At 40.7% G+C, this 19,804-nt stretch overlaps 1 protein-coding gene across 4 annotated transcripts in view; it reads right to left on the bottom strand.

The window, feature by feature from the left end:
• Positions 1 to 1,202: 1,202 nt before the first annotated feature.
• The window catches only part of LOC114652716 (complement C1q tumor necrosis factor-related protein 3-like), a 62,513-nt gene continuing 43,911 nt past the window's right edge, over positions 1,203 to 19,804 (bottom strand). For all 4 annotated transcript variants that reach the window (XM_028803037.2, XM_028803040.2, XM_028803039.2 and 1 more), the window contains exons 4-6: positions 15,027 to 15,156; positions 6,259 to 6,358; positions 1,203 to 1,526 (exon numbers count right to left, since the gene is read on the bottom strand). In XM_028803037.2, the coding sequence (XP_028658870.1) occupies positions 1,370 to 1,526; positions 6,259 to 6,358; positions 15,027 to 15,156 (387 nt within the window). In that variant the 3' untranslated portion in view covers positions 1,203 to 1,369. The remainder of the gene's footprint in view (positions 1,527 to 6,258; positions 6,359 to 15,026; positions 15,157 to 19,804) is intronic.

The raw sequence follows: 19,804 nt of genomic DNA on the forward strand, positions 1-19,804 counted from the left end.
TCCCTGAGTCCAATTTGCTTTCTCGTAGGGAAAGTATTGATCCAAAAGTTCGATTTTGAGAATTTGATGAATCTCGACGTATTAGACCTCCCTGAGTCAGAAAATACCATTTTTGAAATTAGGTCTGTGTGTGTGTTTAAACACTATAACTTGAGTACGCTTTCACTTAGGTCAACCAATTTTTGTATACAAGTATTAGGTGCAAAATGTAGATTTCTGTCAACTTTTGAGCTATTTCCACTAACCGGAAGTGGAACTTTTTTATTCATGAAACCGCAGAGTCCGATTTATTCAACTTTACTTTTATAATAATTGTTCAATATATTATTAATTTTGATTTCTGTTGATGGTTCTTTAATGTACATAATATAAAAATATATTCATTGTCTTGCGGTTTACTCCTCAAATATCCATCCCCATATCTGAGTATACGAGAAAGTCGAGGGGAGACAACTCCCATTTTTATTTGGACAGTTAACATTTTTGTTTAATTTTTCACTTATTGATGTTTGATTGTTTTTCTGTCAATTTTTTTTAAACTGTGGTATTAGTCAGAGAAGGAAGATTGTTGTGTTCATTTTTTTTCATCATCATTTGATCTTGAGCCACCTTAAATATTTGTATAGTCATTTGCACCAATTTTTGCTTGTTTTTAATCAAATTCTTGTATTAAACTGTCTACATAATTAAAAGATATTGTTTTTGTAAATTAATTTGGCATGTCTGGAATAAAACTATAACCTTGGATTTGACCAACAACATTTAGTTTGTGTTTCAATCTCTTATCAACTGGTTGTTTGGTCACAATTCCAGATGCCCAAAGTTTGAACCTGAGCAAGGGTAGCATTGCACAGCGCATACTTGAGAGTGCTGCTGATTGGTGCTTTTAGATGAGTTTTTAACATTTCTGAATACACGATCCGTCTTTCAGAAAATAATTTGGGCCTTAAATGTACCTTAACAATGTGCTGCTTCACAACAACAGAAACACTACATAGCACAAGTGGTGACATTAGAGACAGAATCCATCACAATGGTAAAAATCAGCCAAGTCGGTTTTATTCTTGACAAAAAAAAAAGTTTTGTAATTGTGTTTCTTTAACTGAAACATTATTGGCAATTTCAGGAATGGATAAAACCAAAAATTCCGAAGAATGCAACAGGACCAGTAATGAAAAATGAAACACTGAAAACAGAAAAGGTGTGACACTCTTTATTGATAATTTTCTTTATTGTGTGTCCAGTGAAAGATCCTTTACTTTTTTAATGTCAAATTTCATTTATTGAGTATTAATATAAAACATAATACTGTAAATTACTACAGAACCCCACTGAACATTCTCTGGTATGCCATGCAAGTAAATTATAGTTATCTTTCAAAAAGAAGGAAACCAGAAAAAGAACAAAATCTCTGGTGGTCTCCGTGGAGGGCTCCAGTCCCCATCCTCACCCAGACTTCATCGTCCTTTACAAGCTTCAGAACTGCACTGTTGCCCGAAGTGTCGGGTTTACCTTTGACCTCATAGCTGCAACAAACAAGGCAACAATTTGGTTGGTTGTAAAAACTGGGCGATTTTTACTGAATGTAAATACAATTGTAGAATACCACAAAATGTTTCAGATTTTGGAGTTTCATGTACTTTATGAATGTTTATAACATTTGACTGCAATCTACTAAGAGGAAAGCAATGGCCATTATGAAAAACAAATACTACAAAGATGCCACAGAGAAAAGGAGAAATCCGATCTGCCACATTGTTTGATGAGGTGGCTAACACATTACACTTTAAATCACAAAGTCACCCGCTCAGTTCCCATCACTGCCTCATTGTTTTACCCCAAGAAAGACTTTTGACCTGCCTGTGCTCCGAGTATAAATAATTAACTTCAACAGTTGTAAAATACCATTATCTTGTAAACCACCTTAAATAAAAATATCTGCCAGTTTTATTGTGGCAAATAGACACACCCACATAAAAACATATTTCTTGTTTATTTATATCAACAACGTTCCACAGGAAAATTTTACTTCTCAAAGGTTAATCTTTGATGGCTTCACAGAGAATGTCCTTTATGATTCATTTAAGAAGCAACTTTGTCACTGATGTTTCTCCAAAAATTCCTTAGGAGAGAAGTAGCTTTAGACAAAAAGGAGAGACGGAACTGAGGTAAATGGAATCAAAATGGAGAATTTGGCTTGAGAAACCATGGTATATTTTGTGAGATCTCTTTCAAAACTTTGTATTTTTTATTGGACTGATGCCTTTATCCATGATGTCATACAACATGTGAGCTATGATTGGTTACATTTCTTTAGTTTTTCCAAGTGGCGCACATGCAGATGAAGTGACTTTCTCATTGTTACACAGTGGTGTCAGAAGTGGGATTTGAACCCACAATCTCAGGGTCTGAGATCCAAAGCCTTAACCACTATGCCACACTGCCCAACTTCTCTTCCTGCATGACTATGATCTAACTGGAGCACAGCAATTTAAATTAGATCAACTAATAGTATTATTCAGAAGCAAGAAGTACAGTTTGGTAATCAAAGTGAAATGTTTTATTAGCACAAACAACTGTTCATACATTTCACCACATATTACTAAGCACGTAATACAAATACTTTCAAATTACAAAAAAAAAAAAGTCAAGACACTACTTGGAGGATCTGAGCCCCTTGTGAGATCTCTGCTGAAACTCGACACTTGTAGAGGATACCGAGGTATTTTATCTCAGGAGAAAAATCCGAGAAGTGGGACACAAGACACAATGTCTCCATTTTATTTCTTTCTGATCTCATTGTTGTCGAGGAGAAACCAAAAAGCTATGAAGGAGATCTCATTTTTGATTTTTGATTCCTATGGGATCGTGAATGTCACGTGTGATCTACTGTTTGCCTTTTCAAATATGTTGAAAAAATCAACAGTTTCCGCAGGGTGTGCTTACTTCTTCACATGACTGTAAATGGCTTCGAGTTCAGTGTTGAGCGTGAGTTTTAGTTTCTGATCTAAGCTCTCTGTCACTGTTTGCTACCACTGATGATTTTTATTATACATAGGGTGGGGCGTAAAGATTTTGAAGGAATATAAAAAATTAATGAAGCTATCTAAGAAAAATTGTATATATTTCTGAAAAGTACATTAAAAACAGTTTTGTTTTAATGGGTTTCAAAAATCATATCAGACAAATGGCGGCCGTCGTTGGCAATACATTGCTGAAGACGTCCCGGGAGTTCTCTATCACTCTCCGGGTTATCTCAGGTGGAATGGCATTGATTTCCTGTCTGATCCTTTCCTTCAAATCCTTACGAGATTGAGGATGATGTTTCAAAACCTTTTCCTTTAGGGATCCACAAAGGAAAAAGTTACATGGGCTTAAATCTGGTGACTGTGCTGGCCACCCCACGTCTCCCATTTCCCTCAACACTCTGAGCGAAAGTTGTGCTGTGTGAGCTGTGGCCCTAGCACTGAGAAACGATGAAGTCAAACGAATTAACGTGAAAAATGACGATCGGTTACATGGCAGATTGGTTAAATGCGTATCAACAGACTATGCTGAAACAGTTGGTGGTGATCATGCGGAAGATGAAAACATCAATTTGCAATATCCCAAAGAATATCTACAACTGTTCTCAGAGCCAATCATTCGAAAAAGTCATTTAATTTAATAGAGAGAAAAAAACGAAATTCAATCAGTTATACAGTACATTGCGTTGTCATGATGAATGTCCAAACACAGAATCAAAATTCAATGCAATATTGACGAAAATTTAATTCAAAAAATTGTTTTTACTGTAGTTTTATAGTAAAAGTGTAAGTTTAAAAAGTATTTGTGTGTTAATTTCAAAGCCAAACAGAACAAAATTGTATTATGCAACGAATAACTCTAATGCAACATGAAACATGATTTACTTTCAAATTATTACATTTTACTCTTTTTTACTATGGTTAATTACTCACTGTAACGTAAAATAGTTCTATTATGCATATGTAACAATTCCCATGAAAATAAAAATCTGTGTAAATTGCACAACCGCATCCACATACGCGAGCGACAGAACCGCAAAGAGGCTAGCATGTGGCGCCGGCCCAGGGATTTGTGAGTGAAGCAAACAGGGGGCCCTATTATACATTAAAATAATAAAGGCCTTAACATTCCTGAGAGATCACACCCTTAACATCACCCAAACCTGATAAAGTTTGCACCATAACCATCTGTGTCCCGTGTTTTAGCCTGTTCTGAACCAATCCACACGCAACACCCTGAATTGCCCAGCCTCTCACGTGCGACCTTATCCAAGGTGTTCCAAAAATCCACATAAATATACCATATGCACCACTCTGAATGTTTTTTTTGCATCCTCATAGAATTCCAACAGGTTAGTAAAACACAACCTACCTCATCTGAACACATGTTGACTGTTTGGTAAAACTTTTGTTCTTTCCATGTGTTGCTCAACCTTTTCCTTAATAATTCCCTCCAGTCATTTCCATGCGATGCACGTTAAGCTTACTGCTTAGATCTACCCAATTTTTGTATAACAGGATATTATATTTGCCATTTTCAAGTCCTTCAGAATTTCTCTTCCTAAAAATATGTGTCAAGAGTTTATATATGTACTCGCTAACCTCCTTAAGCACTTGAGGATCAATATTATAAGGTTCTGGTGAATTGTTTGATTTCATCCTATTTAATCTAAGCAACACTTCTCCCTTTAAAATTTCAAAATCATTCAGAACCTCCTTAGTAGTCCTTTTACCACTGGGAGGTTATCTACTTTCTCAACTGTGAAGACAGAAAAATACAAGCTTAGAACATCCTGTTTGCTTTAATTCTCCTTGAGATGTGTCTGGACCTTGACTGGAGTCCACTGGTTGCAAACTGAACTGACCGATCGATTCAATTGTCTTAGAAATTCACATGTATATCTGTGTATATAAGGTCCCACAATTCCCAGGACTAAAAATAAGCCATGAAGTCCAAGAAACACTCTGCGGACCTCCATGATCAAACTATGGTGAGGCCTGGATCAAAGCAAGGGGATAAAACCATTTCTAAAGCTTAGAATGTTCCCTGGAGCACTATGGCCGCAATCATTGTGAAATGGAAGATGTTTGAAACCACCGGGACTCCACTGGCCAAACTGAGTAGTCAGACAAGAAGGGACTTAATCAGGGAGGTGACCAAGAACCCAATGGTCACTCTTCTGAGATAGGAGGACATGGCGGAAGGACAACTATCTCAGTAGCACTTCAACAATCAGGTATTTATGACAGAGTGGCTAGATAGAAGTCACTGATGAGTGGCATATGCCAGTTTGAAGGTCTCTGAGTGCATCATGGGAAAAGTTCTCTGGTCTGATAACACAAACATTGGGGCAGAACTATGTTTAGCACTATGTCTGCTTATCACCTGCATAATACCATCCCTGTGATGAAGGATGATGTTGGCATCATCATGCTATAAGGGTACTTCTCAGCAGCAGGGACAGGTACTGTAGTCTTGTCAAATTCAGGGAAGAATGAGCACAGCCAAATACAGAAAGGTTCTTGAAGAAAACCTGCCCCAGAGTGCATGCCATCTTAGATTTGGGCGATGGTTCACCATTCATTATGACAATGACCTGTAGCGCATGCCGAATCAACATTGGAGTGGCTTTGAAACAAGCCTATGACTATCTTTGAGTGGTCCAGCCAAAGCCCAGATTTAAACCCCTTACAACATCTGTGGAGACACCAGAAGATGACAGTTTACAGATGCTTCCCTTCCAGTCTAAAGATAGGATCTGCCAGGAAGAATGGGATAAACTGCCCAAATTCAGGTGTGCAAAACTTGTAGAGATCCAAAAGACTCAAAGTTGGCATTGCTATCAGTGGAGCTTCTGCAAAGTACTGAATTAAGGGACTAAATGCTTGTATGAATGAGAGATTTCAGTTTTTGAATTTTAAAAAAATTTCAAAGCATTCTGAAAACTGTTTTCAGTTTGTTATTATGAGTTATTGATTGTCAACAGATTGGTAAAAACAGCAAATGTATTCATTTTTAATGAAATCAGTAACACGATAAAGTGTGCAGAAAGTGGAGAGACCTGAATATTTTTTGATTCCACTGTATATAGGAGTATGACAATTGACTTTAATAAGTTGTGAGAATGTCACAAAACAAAAAATAATCATTTTACATTGAAACCTCTGTATTCCAAAAAGCCCTTCAAATAATTAGAACAGATTATGCTTTTTTTAAACAAAGAACACTCACCTATGCAAAGTAATGACTGTATTACCATTATGCATCAGATACACATACACTTCTTCAACATCTTCATGTTTCATCATACTGAATGCAAAGAAATAAACACCTGAAAAACAGAAATGGAGCCGAGGTTATACAAATTAATGTGCTTCTCTGTGGTCTTGCTTGGCCAGTCATAAAAGCCTTCAAAAGCATGGATGTACATGTGCCTTCTCACAGGTGCACTTGTTTGAATTCAGAGGTTCAGTCTGGCTCTGAACGGCTCTCGTCGAGTGTCTAAATTCATTACTAGCTGGCAGCTGGGTACCAGACGGAGCGAAGAGCCAAACTCCATCAAGCACTGGCACAAACCGCACTGCGAATGTGTGTAGGAGTGACTCGACTCAATTAGAATCTGGCAGCGTAGATACAGCCAGAAATCGATCACACAATTCAGCCGTGCTTTGCAAGCAGTCACATTTTGTTTGTTATGATATACTGAGCAATTATAGAAAATGTATAACGTATAGAACGGCTTGGAGCCTGTTACCTTTTTTGGATTAAGTGAAGTTGCTTCATTCTAGTAGCGTGTACGGTAACGTGTTTATGTGTAACAGGAATCAATTTTATGAAGACTGCCACAAAGTAAACTTGACAAGAAACAGAGGGGAGGATATTAATAGAATTAGCATTTGCAAATGTAAAATGAATTTGCCATCGGATAACGCACACTAATTGGGTCTCGCTATCTAGATACTTGAAAAGTGCAATGTGTTGGGGAATTAGATTATTTTCACCTTATTAACTGGAAGGAGACTAATGTGTGTAACAGGGGAAAAACATTTTACTTACTGCTTCAATTATCAAATGCCACTAAAAAAAACGCTGAAATGAAAATGCATGCCGGATTTTAGGAGCTGATATATTAGTCATTGCTAGCAGCAGGAAAAAGGCATTTGTTTAAACAGACATGTCGTTATGTGTACTGATTCTCCATTTAGTCATTTGTAAAATTTATACTTGTATTTTACCTGAGAATTTGTCACAGCAGTCTGTGCCTGCACTCACTGAAGGCTGCAGTACAAAAATAAACTGCTTTGAAATGAAATGAATGAGGTACTCATAAAACTCTTGTCATGAAGACCAGCATGGACTAGTGTCCCAGTCGGGATGGTTGAAGGCTCCTTACCTGGCTGTTTAACAGAAGAACTATGAGAGACCACTCACATCGGCTATTTGGTCCTCTGATACTACAGGTGGCAGTCTCCCTGTATGGATACCCGCAGGGCAGGCTTGGAAATTGTAGTCCCGCTAGGCAGACCTGTTGGGTTCCATGGGGCAGGGGCAGACTGTGACTACTTTAACTCTTTCAGGGTGGATGTAGACTTTTGTTGAAATTCAGGGGTAGAGGATGGTAATCAGCTGTAAATTTGCCGTTGCATTTTAGTTTGACGTTCTCTGCTAGAAGGAAAGTTAGCTTTGTCGATTTAAACCTCAATTCCCTGTGCGTGCATGAGTAGCGAAGAGCAAACAATCTCGACAAATGGCTTAGACATCTGGTGAGAGACCAGTGAATTAATGTGCAAAGCAAAATACTCCGTGGATGACATTTTGCATATTATCACTGAATCGGACTCTGACTTCTCGCACTCCGATTTTGATGCAAGTGATCTGGAGTTGGAGATCGAAAACGAAAGTGAGGTACCGGCATCAGCTGATCAGTCCCCCGTTGATCGTGGTGTTGAACATTGTAGTATATTGCAAGTCTGAACTTTTGGGGATTCCGTAGTAATAAGGAATTATGGGTACTGGGGATCAGTTAGGATCTAGGTAATAATAATAAGATGGTGTAACGTGTACTCAAACGATCTTAGTATAAGGACCTGTTAAAGTTTATCACTTTGAACCTGACTCCGTCTTCTTCCTTTTTATGAGTACAATATTATTGCCTACAGATATAACAAACACGTTTGTGTAGCTGATGCGCCTACATCAACGTTCACCTGGGGGGACCGCTACTTACGATGGCAAGAGGTACAAAGCAGATTGCATTGCACAGCGACTGCCACCCCAGCCCCCGTGCAGCTACTGCCACCAAAAACAGTGAACAGGCGCCAACAGCAACCACAACATGCAGCAACAGATGTTTTAATAATACAGTGCATCCGGAAAGTATTCACAGCGCATCACTTTTTCCACATTTTGTTATGTTACAGCTTTATTCCAAAATGGATTAAATTCATTTTTTTCCTCAGAATTCTACACACAACACCCCATAATGACAACATGAAAAAAGTTTACTTGAGGTTTTTGCAAATTTATTAAAAATAAAAAAACTGAGAAATCCCATGTCCATAAGTATTCACAGCCTTTGCTCAATACTTTGTCGATGCACCTTTGGCAGCAATTACAGCCTCAAGTCTTTTTGAATATGATGCCACAAGCTTGGCACACCTATCCTTGGTCAGTTTCGCTCTTTCCTCTTTGCAGCACCTCTCAAGCTCCATCAGGTTGGATGGGAAGCGTTGGTGCACAGCCATTTTAAGATCTCTCCAGAGATGTTCAATCAGATTCAAGTCTGGGCTCTGGCTGGGCCACTCAAGGACATTCACAGAGTTGTCCTGAAGCCACTCCTTTGATATCTTGGCAGTGTGCTTAGGGTCGTTATCCTGCCGAAAGATGAACCGTCGCCCCAGTCTGTGGTCAAGAGCGCTCTGGAGCAGGTTTTCATCCAGGATATCTCTGTACATTGCTGCAGTCATCTTTCCCTTTATCCTGACTAGTCTCCCAGTCCCTGCCGCTGAAAAACATCCCCACAGCATGATGCTGCCACCACCATGCTTCACTGTAGGGATGGTGCCAGGTTTCCTCCAAACATGACGCCTGGCATTCACACCAAAGAGTTCAATCTTTGTCTCATCAGACCAGAGAATTTTCTTTCTCATGGTCTGAGAGTCCTTCAGGTGCCTTTTGGCAAACTCCAGGCGGGCTGCCATGTGCCTTTTACTAAGGAGTGGCTTCCGTCTGGCTACTCTACCATACAGGCCTGATTGGTGGATTGCTGCAGAGATGGTTGTCCTTCTGGAAGGTTCTCCTCTCTACACAGAGGACCTCTGGAGCTCTGACAGAGTGACCATTGGGTTCTTGGTCACCTCCCTGACTAAGGCCCTTCTCCCCCGATCGCTCAGTTTAGATGGCCGGCCAGCTCTAGGCAGAGTCCTGGTGGTTTCGAACTTCTTCCACTTGTGGATGATGGAGGCCATTGTGCTCATTGGGACCTTCAAAGCAGCAGAAATTTTTCTGTAACCTTCCCCAGATTTGTGCCTCCAGACAATCCTGTCTCGGAGGTCTACAGACAATTCCTTTGACTTCATGCTTGGTTTGTGCTCTGACATGAACTGTCAACTGTGGGACCTTATATAGACAGGTGTGTGCCTTTCCAAATCATGTCCAGTCAACTGAATTTACCAGAGGTGGACTCCAATTAAGCTGCAGAAACATCTCAAGGATGATCAGGGGAAACAGGATGTACCTGAGCTCAATTTTGAGTTACATGGCAAAGGCTGTGAATACTTATGTACATGTGCTTTATCAGTTTTTTTATTTTTAATAAATTTGCAAAAACCTCAAGTAAACTTTTTTCACGTTGTCATTATGGGGTGTTGTGTGTAGAATTCTGAGGAAAAAAATGAATTTAATCCATTTTGGAATAAGGCTGTAACATAACAAAATGTGGAAAAGGTGATGCGCTGTGAATACTTTCCGGATGCACTGTATAAATAATAATACATTTTATTTATATAGGGCCTTTCCCATGCCCGGAGTAGTGGCTCTGAGGCTAGGGATCTGCACTGGAAATCGGAAGGTTGCCAGTTTAAAACTCGTAATTGCCAAAAGTGACTCGTAGGGCCCTTGAGTGAGGCCCTTAACTTGCAATTGCTCTGCCCTGGGTATGACGTTAATCTGCATGTAGGCCCTCCAACCTGCAGGGAAAAACCTGGGGATCAGTGGCAGAATTGGCTCTCCAGCCACCGTAAAAAACTTCACACTGCTACACTCCATCTGAACTATTGTGGTGCTGAGGTGTGTGGTATAGTGGGTCCACGACTTAGAAGAAAAGCCCAGTTTTTAAATAAATAATTGCCGCTACATTAGAGGGTCAGCTCCAGTTGGACAGTTGGGAGACAAAGTCAGAGAGTTGAAATTGCGTTGGTTTGGACACATTGCAGAGGAGAGATCCTGGGTATATTGGAAGAAGGATGTTAAGGATAGAGCTGATCAGGGAAGAGAAAAAGAGGAAGGCCTAAGAGAAGGTTTATGGATGTGGTGAGAGAGGACATGCAGGTGATGGGTGTAACATGACAAGGACAGGAAGAGATGGAAGAAGACAATCTGTTGTGGCAACCCCTAACAGGAGCAGCGGAAAGAAGAAGAAGTAGAAGAATTGCCACACTCGCGGCTTAAAGAGGTGGTGTGGTAGTGTGGCCGCAGCGGTTCTCGGACAATACGTGATGTGGGCATTTCCTCGCTTAAGTGCACAATATAAAATTATTCTTCTCACCTTTAAAACCCTTCATGGTTTAGCCCCTCATTATCTGATCGAGCTGCTGCTTCCTTACACTCCTGCCCGTGCATTACGATGATCGGACGCTAAGTTACTCACTGTACCTAAATACAGGTTAGTAACTATGGGTGGAAGAGCTTTCAGTGTGATAGCCCCTAAAATAGAGTGTTTGGCCGGCACTCAGGGGTGCAGAAAGTAGCGGTCGCTGAGCGCTTCAGAGGAGCAGGAGTGACTGGAAGAAGGTTGGCTCGCCACGGAAGGCAGCGGGAGTCGGAGGCATGGGAATTGGAAGCCCCAGTGTGAGCGCCCTGATCGCTGGGGATCCCAAGTCTCGGTCTGGTGGAGCTAAATGAAGCCAGGGATCAGGAAGCTTCCAGACCAGTAGAAGAAGTCAGCTGCAGGTAGGAAGACTCCCCTGATGCAAGGCAGAAAGAAGGCACCAGGTTTTGTCTTAAAGGACTGCTTTCAGCCATTGTTTTTAAACTAGTTTTAATTGGATTTATTTATGGGATTTTTAACCTCCACATTTCACTTGCTTTTAATGGATTATTTATTTAATGATGTTTGGGGCACTGCACTGCTTATTTTGAACATTGTTTTTGGTTTTGTTGTTTTTAATAAAAGCACTTGCACCTTTTTGCATCATCCTCTTGCTTCGTTGTGTCCTCACTGTCCAGCTCATCCGGTGACATTACTGACAGTGTGGGCTTCAAGAGCTCCCAAAAGGGAGATGGGAGCATTGGAGGAGAACCCACATCATCACAAGGTGTCACCCATTGCATGGTTGGCACTCAGGTCCTCATCTAGGATCCTGAGGTGGTTTGACATGTGGTGGGTGTGGCAGGGCGCTGTCTCCTCTCCTAGCCTCTCACTTTCCCAGGCTCAAGGAGCTTGTTACGTGGATTTATGTGTGAAACCATTGCTTTGTGTGCTCTTCAGGAAACTGAGCTTTTTCAAAGAGTCCTTCAAAGAGTTAAGGAACTTCCACCTGACCCGGAAGTGCTTCCAACGTGTAGTGCTGTAACACCATAAGTACTTCCGGGTCTGGCATAAAAGATAGATAGATAGATAGATACTTTAAAAGGGCTCCTACACCTCACCTCAGGGGGTCAGAGTTGGGAGGCAGAGGACGAAACTCACCTGGAGGAGTGGAAGGAGAGGAAAGATGGAGAGAAGGAAGAATTCTGTATATAATTGTGCTTGTGAAACTTGTAGGAGAAGACTGTGAGAGGTATTATGTTATTAATAAAATCTTTATTTGAACCCAGGACTTGTGTTGGTGTTGGTGAGATTGGGGCTTGGGGGCTCAATGGTCCCCCGATAGGTCACACACTGCAAGAATTGCACAATGTAAATGGTGGCCTAAATATGATGGTTTTTCTTATCTAGAGTTTCATGTCTTGAATAAGCAGACATCAAGATGAGTTAAATGGTATAGGAGGTTCTCTAATACCCTCTCTCAAAAAAAAATAAGAAAACACTGATGCGATTTCAAAGAATTCATAAATAATTCTTATGAACACAAAATTAAATGTAATAATTTTCACTAAATTGTAACAACAGCCATCTATGATTACCCAGGGCACTGCCTCCCTCCAGTCGATCAGAAAGCAGCAGGGAGCTCCCAACTGAAAGCAGAAAGAGATTGGATCTGCCAGTAAGCTTTGCTAATGAAGTAAAGTTACTGAGATCACCAAAATCCAAAACACAAACCAAGAAACTGTGTAGAAAAAATGTGCAAAACATCCCAGCCAGCTACTGCAAGTATATGCTTCCCACGTCTAAAATTGTGGCCTCCAGAATTAGTGCATTGTGGCTATAAATTTGTTTTAGCTAGGATTCCTTCTCTGAATTTGTATTTTGTTCGTTTTTGGTTTGGATTATCTGTTATGATTATTTCTGTTATTGTTGTTCTGCTTATTTATCATATAGTCGATATTTTTAACTCATTATTGTTTTTTGTTAGGTTTACAATTATTTATGCTATTCCTTTCAACATCATTATGTTCCTTGTGCTTTGTGGGCGGCACCACAAGTGGTGAGACCACTCCCTGCATCACTGCTACAGGACCGCCCCCATCCTTTTAAAGGCAAGCTGGGAAAGCGAGTCCCTCTTTGCTTCATTTGAATTTGCTTCAGAGTTTATTGTGAATATTGTTATTTTGCTGGTTTTTTGATTATTTTTGCTTTTAATTTCTGAATTGTGCAGCTCCTTTTATGCTATTTACTTCTCTTTTATGAAGGTAAATCAATAAGTAAAGGCGATTTAAATAAATAGAAGCTGACACAATACAACACATTTGCAATGGCTTGTGGGAAGTTCAAACATTAGTTTAGTTCAGGGGTTCTCAGACTCAGTCCTGGGGACCCCCTGTAGCTGCAGGGTTTTGTTCCAATATAGGAATATTCCAATATAGGAATTAGAAAACTAAGTTTGGTAAAAAAAATAAATAAATAAATCTAAAAAAAAATGTGTGTGTGTATATATATATATATATATATATATATATATATATATATATATATATATATATATATATATTAAAATATACCAAGCAGTTATATGAGAATAATGTATTTTTTTTAACAATATTTTCATCTTGATGTTCATACAGTTTTTCCAGTGTTCTAATTGTTTAACTAATCCATTATTTTCTAATTAGTGGGCCTAACGCTAAAGTAGTTTCAGCCTTTCACGATTCAGTGTTGTTTGCCAGCGTGTCTGCTCTGCTCGATTTTAATTGTCATTATTAAGATACAATGAAGGGAGCAAACTGCACAGAGAAAGGGTAACATATAATGAAAGCAACAAAACAGAGTTAAGCATTTAAATCTATAGCAAAAATGGAAATATTTCTAAATGTCTTATAAGTGTAAAAATCATGCCTCTGTGTTCTCTTAATGTAGAATAAGAGAAGAGAAAAAAATATCAGCTAATTAATTGAGATCAATGTTATCAGTTATTGTCACTGATTATGGTTGAAGCAAAAACCTGAAGCCATAGTGGGCCCCCAGGACTGACTTTGAGAACCCCTGGCTTAGTGCATTTTATATATATATAAATATAAATATAAATATATCTATATATCCATCCATCCATTTCCCAACCCGCTGAATCCGAACACAGGGTCACGGGGGTCTGCTGGAGCCAATCCCAGCCAACACAGGGCACAAGGCAGGAACCAATCCCGGGCAGGGTGCCAGCCCACCGCAGTATATATATATACAGTATATATATATATATATATATATATATATATGTATATATATATATATATATATATATATATATGACACCCAGGCATCAGCCTGACCAAAACCCCGACACGATCACAAAAGCAAAGTCCTTTATCAAAATAAATGAAGGTTTTATTTTATACACCTCCAAAAAAGTATTACAGCATAGCACAAAACACTTGTCCTTCTCTCTTCACAATATACTCTCTCAGCACCGCACTGCCCTCCTCCAGTCGAGTGTTGCCTCTCTACCACCCAGCTCCGACTCACCTGAATAATTGAGTGCGGTCCCTTTTATTACAGACCCGCATTATCAGACTAGGGAGCTTGTTTCTCTGGAATGCCCTCTTTCGGCACCCCATGACCCCAGCAGGGCTGCCCTGCCAGACTACATTTCCTAGCATGCCCCGCTGGCTTCCCACTGAGTGTGGATATCCGGGACTGCTGCCATCTAGCGTTCCCTAGTGATATCTCTACTTTTATAGGGGCTTTCCGTCCATCTCTTCCATGGCCGGGATGTCTGTCCAGCCCGTGTGGCATCTAATATATATTTCTTTTTTACTAAACTTTGTTTTCTAATTTCTATAGTATTCTCAAAACACAGAATCTGGGAAGTAACAGTTCATTTAATTAGCCCAGGAGTCCAATTAAAAACAGAAGCTGCTTGGAGCAAAAACCTGCAGTCACAATGGGCCCCCAGGACTGGCTCTGAGAACCCCTGGTCTAGTTGAAGCAAACACAGACGTTCCCCTGCGAGATTGCACCATTGCTGAACAACGCATCACAGTCAGATTTTTTTGGGCAGGGGGATTCTATTTTATCCATATAAAATTTGTTTACACCTGTCTTGCAAATAGTAAAGGTACATTAAAAAAAACAAGATCTCTAAATGTGTCAGCACTGCTGCAGTTCTGGTCATGCTGTCTTCTTTACTTGATTTCATTTTTTTTTTTCTTTTTCTGTTTTTGTTTTGCTTATTTTTCAATAAACTCACCTGTTACTGGAGCACGGAATCTTCCGGTCATAATGTCATAAACATTACCGATATTAGTTTCCACACTGCTGAAAATGATTCCACTGTTTTCATTTGTAAAGTGAGTGGCCAAGGATGCCATGAAAGCAATCTGTGAAAGAAAATACCAAGTGTAACTAATAAACTACTGTCAATAAAAAGAACATATTTATTTTCCAATTATTAGAAATGCAAGTTTTTCAAGAATGAGTTAGCATTTTTAATGTACAGTACTAGTAATATTCAGACTCAAATTTTAATAAATCTTTTATTCAATAAGGCATACCTCATTTGATAATTTTACATATCTGTCTTTATGCTCTACATCTGAATTCACAGAATGCACTGTAGAGATTGTTACAAGGTGAAACAGTGACAGAAGAAGCCGGGATTTGGTAGCCCACTCTAGTTGGCGTGTCTCAGGCCTCTGGAGGGGTGTCTTATTAGATCAAATATTCTCTTTGTGAAAGTGAGATCAAAAATAAAAATAAAGTTTGAATGATTGATTAGAGGGCGGCACGGTGGCACAGTGGGTAGCACTGCTGCCTCGCAGTTGGGAGACCTGGGGACCTGGGTTCGCTTCCCGGGCCCTCCCTGCGTGGAGTTCCCTGCTTCCATTAGGTCAGATTATCTCGGGACATAACGTGAGCTACCACAGCTATGCTGATGACACACAGCTGTATGTATCAATAGCACCTGATGACCCTAAATCTCTTGATTCGCTAACACAATGTCTAACCTGTATCTCAGAATGGATGAATAGTAACTTTCTCAAATTAAATAAAGAAAAAACCGAAATCTTAGTGATTGGCAATAATGGATACAGTGAGGCTATTAGAAATAAACTGGATGCATTAGGATTAAAAGTCAAATCGGAGGTAAAAAGCTTAGGGGTAACCGTTGATTGTAATCTGAATTTTAAATCGCATATTAATAAAATCACTAGGACAGCATTTTTTCACCTAAGGAACATAGCAAAAGTTAGACCTCTTATATCATCGAAAGATGCAGAGAAATTAGTTCATGCATTTGTCTTTAGTCGACTAGATTACTGTAATGCACTCCTCTCAGGACTACCCAAAAAAGACATCAATCGTTTGCAGTTAGTGCAGAATGCAGCTGCTAGAATCCTTACCAGGAAAAGAAAATCCGAACACATTTCTCCAGTTTTGATGTCACTACACTGGTTACCTGTGTCATTCAGAATTGACTTTAAAATTCTGCTTATGGTTTTTAAAGCTTTAAATAATCTCGCCCCGTCTTATATATCGGAATGTCTGACACCTTATATTCCAAATCGCAACCTCAGATCCTCAACTGAGTGTCTCCTTAGAATTCCAAGAGCAAAACTTAAAAGAAGTGGTGAGGCGGCCTTCTGCTGTTATGCACCTAAAATCTGGAATAGCCTGCCAGTAGCAATTCGCCAGGCTAATACAGTGGAGCACTTTAAAAAACTACTGAAAACACATTACTTTAACATGGCCTTCTCATAACTTCACTGTAATTTAATCCTGACACTCTGTATATCCAATTCATTATAATAACCATTCAAAATCTGTACTAACCCCTACTCTCTCTTCTGTTTCCTTTTCCGGTGTCCTATTGGTGGTGGCTTGTGCCACCACCATCTACCCAAAGCACCATGATGTTCCAACAATGATGGATGGATTAAAAGCCAGAAGTCTGTATAACCATCAGCATCAAGTGACTCCGTGAGAACCCTAACTACAAAGAGGACTATTTCATTTATGTTAGGTAGAATGCCCAAAGGGGACTGGGCGGTCTCGTGGCCTGGAACCCCTACAGATTTTATTTTTTTCTCCAGCCTTCTGGAGTTTTTTTTTGTTTTTTCTGTCCACTCTGGCCATCGGACCTTACTCCTTCTTATGTTAACTAAGGTTGTCTTATTTTAATTTCTTATTTGTCTTTTATTCTTCTTTTCTTCATTATGTAAAGCACTTTGAGCTACTTTTTGTATGAAAATGTGCTATATAAATAAATGTTGTTGTTGTTGTTGTTGAGTTTGCATGTTCTCCCCGTGTCTGCGTGGGTTTCCTCCGGGCGATCCGGTTTCCTCCCACAGTCCAAAGACATGCTGGTTAGGTGGATTGGCGATTCTAAATTGGCCCTAGTGTGTGCTTGGTGTGTGGGTGTGTTTGTGTGTGTCCTGCGGTGGGTTGGCACCCTGCCCGGGATTGGTTCCTGCCTTGTGCCCTGTGTTGGCTGGGATTGGCTCCAGCAGACCCCCGTGACCCTGTGTACGGATTCAGCGGGTTGGAAAATGGATGGATGGATGATTGATTAGGGGGCTGCACGGTGGCGCAGTGGGTAGCGCTGCTACCTCACAGTTAGGAGACCTGGGTTTGCTTCCTGGGTCCACCCTGAATGGAGTTTGCATGTTCTCCCCATGTCTGTGTGGGTTTCCTCCGGGTGCTCTGGTTTCCTCCCTCAGTCCAAAGACATGCAGGTTTGGTGCATTGGCAATCCTAAATTGTGCTTGGTGTGTGGGTGTGTGTGTCCTGCAGTGGGTTGGCGCCATGCCTGGGATTGGTCCCTGCCTTGCGCCCTGTGTTGGCTGGGATTGGCTCCAGCAGACCCCCATGACCCTGTATTTGGATTCAGCGGGTTGGAAAATGGATGGATGGATGATTGATTAGGCGGAAAAAAATTTTAGGTAGTATTCAGTGGCATTTTTAGAACAATTCTGATGGGGCCACCTGGAAGGCAAGAGAGTGAGAGAGATGCTGCGAGAATGGTATAAAGTAATAAAGAGCTGGGGTATCACTTTGGTGATCCCTTGCAATTTGAAAGGTCTGAGTAATTGTGGAGATGTCTTTGCAGACACGAGTCCAGAAGAGAACTGGAGCAGGTAGGTGGTTTTCCGGGTTATAAAGATAAATGTCAGGAAGGGGCGGGTCCAGGAGGATGGACACTGGAGATGATGTCAGTGATAATAGGGCTAGAACAGCGCCAACCCCTGGCTTGGTGGGTGACTACATTCACTAGAACCTTTAAGCTGCCCTATCATGTGCACACACATGACAATGTGCAGAGCCACCTTAAGAAACAGTGCAGAGGTAGTGTAAGTGTGCGTCCAAGACTAATGCCAGATATACACTGTGCAATGTTTAGAAATCACGCTCAAGGAACTATTCACACTACAAGACAGAGTCGCAGGTTATATGTTTGCTCAAACTATACAAGCACTTTCAGTCTGACTGGTAGGCCACTATAAGTGTTTTCAACCATTGACTTTATGCAATAGACCTTAATGTATTCGAAACAAAAAAAAGTATGGTCAATGCCTTCCCACAATGTCAATAAAAAAGCAGCTCTGTTGCTTACTGTTCTCTAAAACTGCAAAGAAAGAAAAAGGTGTACAGTAACTTGACATGCAGATGGATATGAAGGTACGGAGAGAGACAGAGAGAATCAGAGGTATGTCGTGTGTTTTAATGTTGTGTTTGTTGCCGATTCTTGCAGTAAACGTTTCCTAAGATACTTTTGTCATTGCCCATTTATTTTTATGTGTGTTTCTATATGATAGCTAGCTTTTTTAAAATCAAAAAGGGGAAAATGAGCATGACGACGGCAACACCCAAAGTATAATGCACACTCACTGTGGGTCGTGGCACAATGAATTTCAGGAAATTTGATGACAACATCAGAAGTTCGGTTTGTGAGACTGCTCACATTACAGTGGTAGCTGATTGAAATTTCTGATCTGACAGGAATTCATTCAATTGTACCAACAGCTCAATTGTAAAATACAATCGAACATCACAGCCCTTCTCATACTGCATTTGAATCAATGAAGCTGAAATCCAGGCCAACTCAGAAAATCAATCACGACTGCAAATCAGGTAATTTTTCCCAAAATTGCCCAATGTATGCCCAGCTTAAAGTGAGTGAAAATGAATCAAGCAGTTAAAGAGCGGCACTTACAAGACCTGCTCCTCTGTTTGGGCCTGGATATGTGGCTGCCAGGTAACCTCGGGAAGGATTTTGGCTTCGACTGGCTGACCGAACTGGGAAAAGTAAATGCAGTTGGCATTGCATCTAATCGCAAATGAGCAGTGTGAGACACATCTGTCAGCATTAATGTACAGGCAGCACACACAGCAAAGAAAATATCAATGGAGCTGCAGGAAGGTAGCCATTGTGGAAACCAGGGGCGCTCCAGCTGCCCCAATCCCGACACAGACAGGTATAGACATGAGTTCAGCACAGCATACGTTTATTTCCACACAGGAAGATGGTCTCCCTCACTCCCCTCAACAGCACAGTACACCTAGCACCAAACTTTGAGTACTGAGAAAAGTGCTATATAAATGTAATGAATTATTATTATTAATATACAGTTCTGTCTTCTTCCATTCTTCTTCCTCTGTTGTTCCGCCTCCACACCTCCTCTGGTAGCTCCATCCTCATCCTCCCGACTCATTGAGTGGAGTGAGGCGGCTCCTTTTATGTTGGCCCTAGGAGTGTTCCAGATGGCTCATTAATCAGGCCTGGAATTACTCCCAGGTGTGGTAAAAGCTTAACGTAGGGCTCCGCAGCTCCCCCTGGCGGCCCCCAAGGAACATAACAGGGCTGTGCCAAACTGTAACTCCCAGCATGCCCTGTGGGAATCCATGGTGCCACAGCCGCCACAGAGGGCTGACCTCTAGCATTCCAAAGGAAGGTAGCGCCTTGCAGATCCTCTCTCCCCCGGTCCTGTCATCCAGCTTCTGTCCGTAGAAGGTCCTTACCCCATCAGC

Source organism: Erpetoichthys calabaricus, chromosome 5, assembly GCF_900747795.2.
Source record: "Erpetoichthys calabaricus chromosome 5, fErpCal1.3, whole genome shotgun sequence".
Taxonomy (NCBI): Eukaryota; Metazoa; Chordata; class Cladistia; order Polypteriformes; family Polypteridae; genus Erpetoichthys; species Erpetoichthys calabaricus.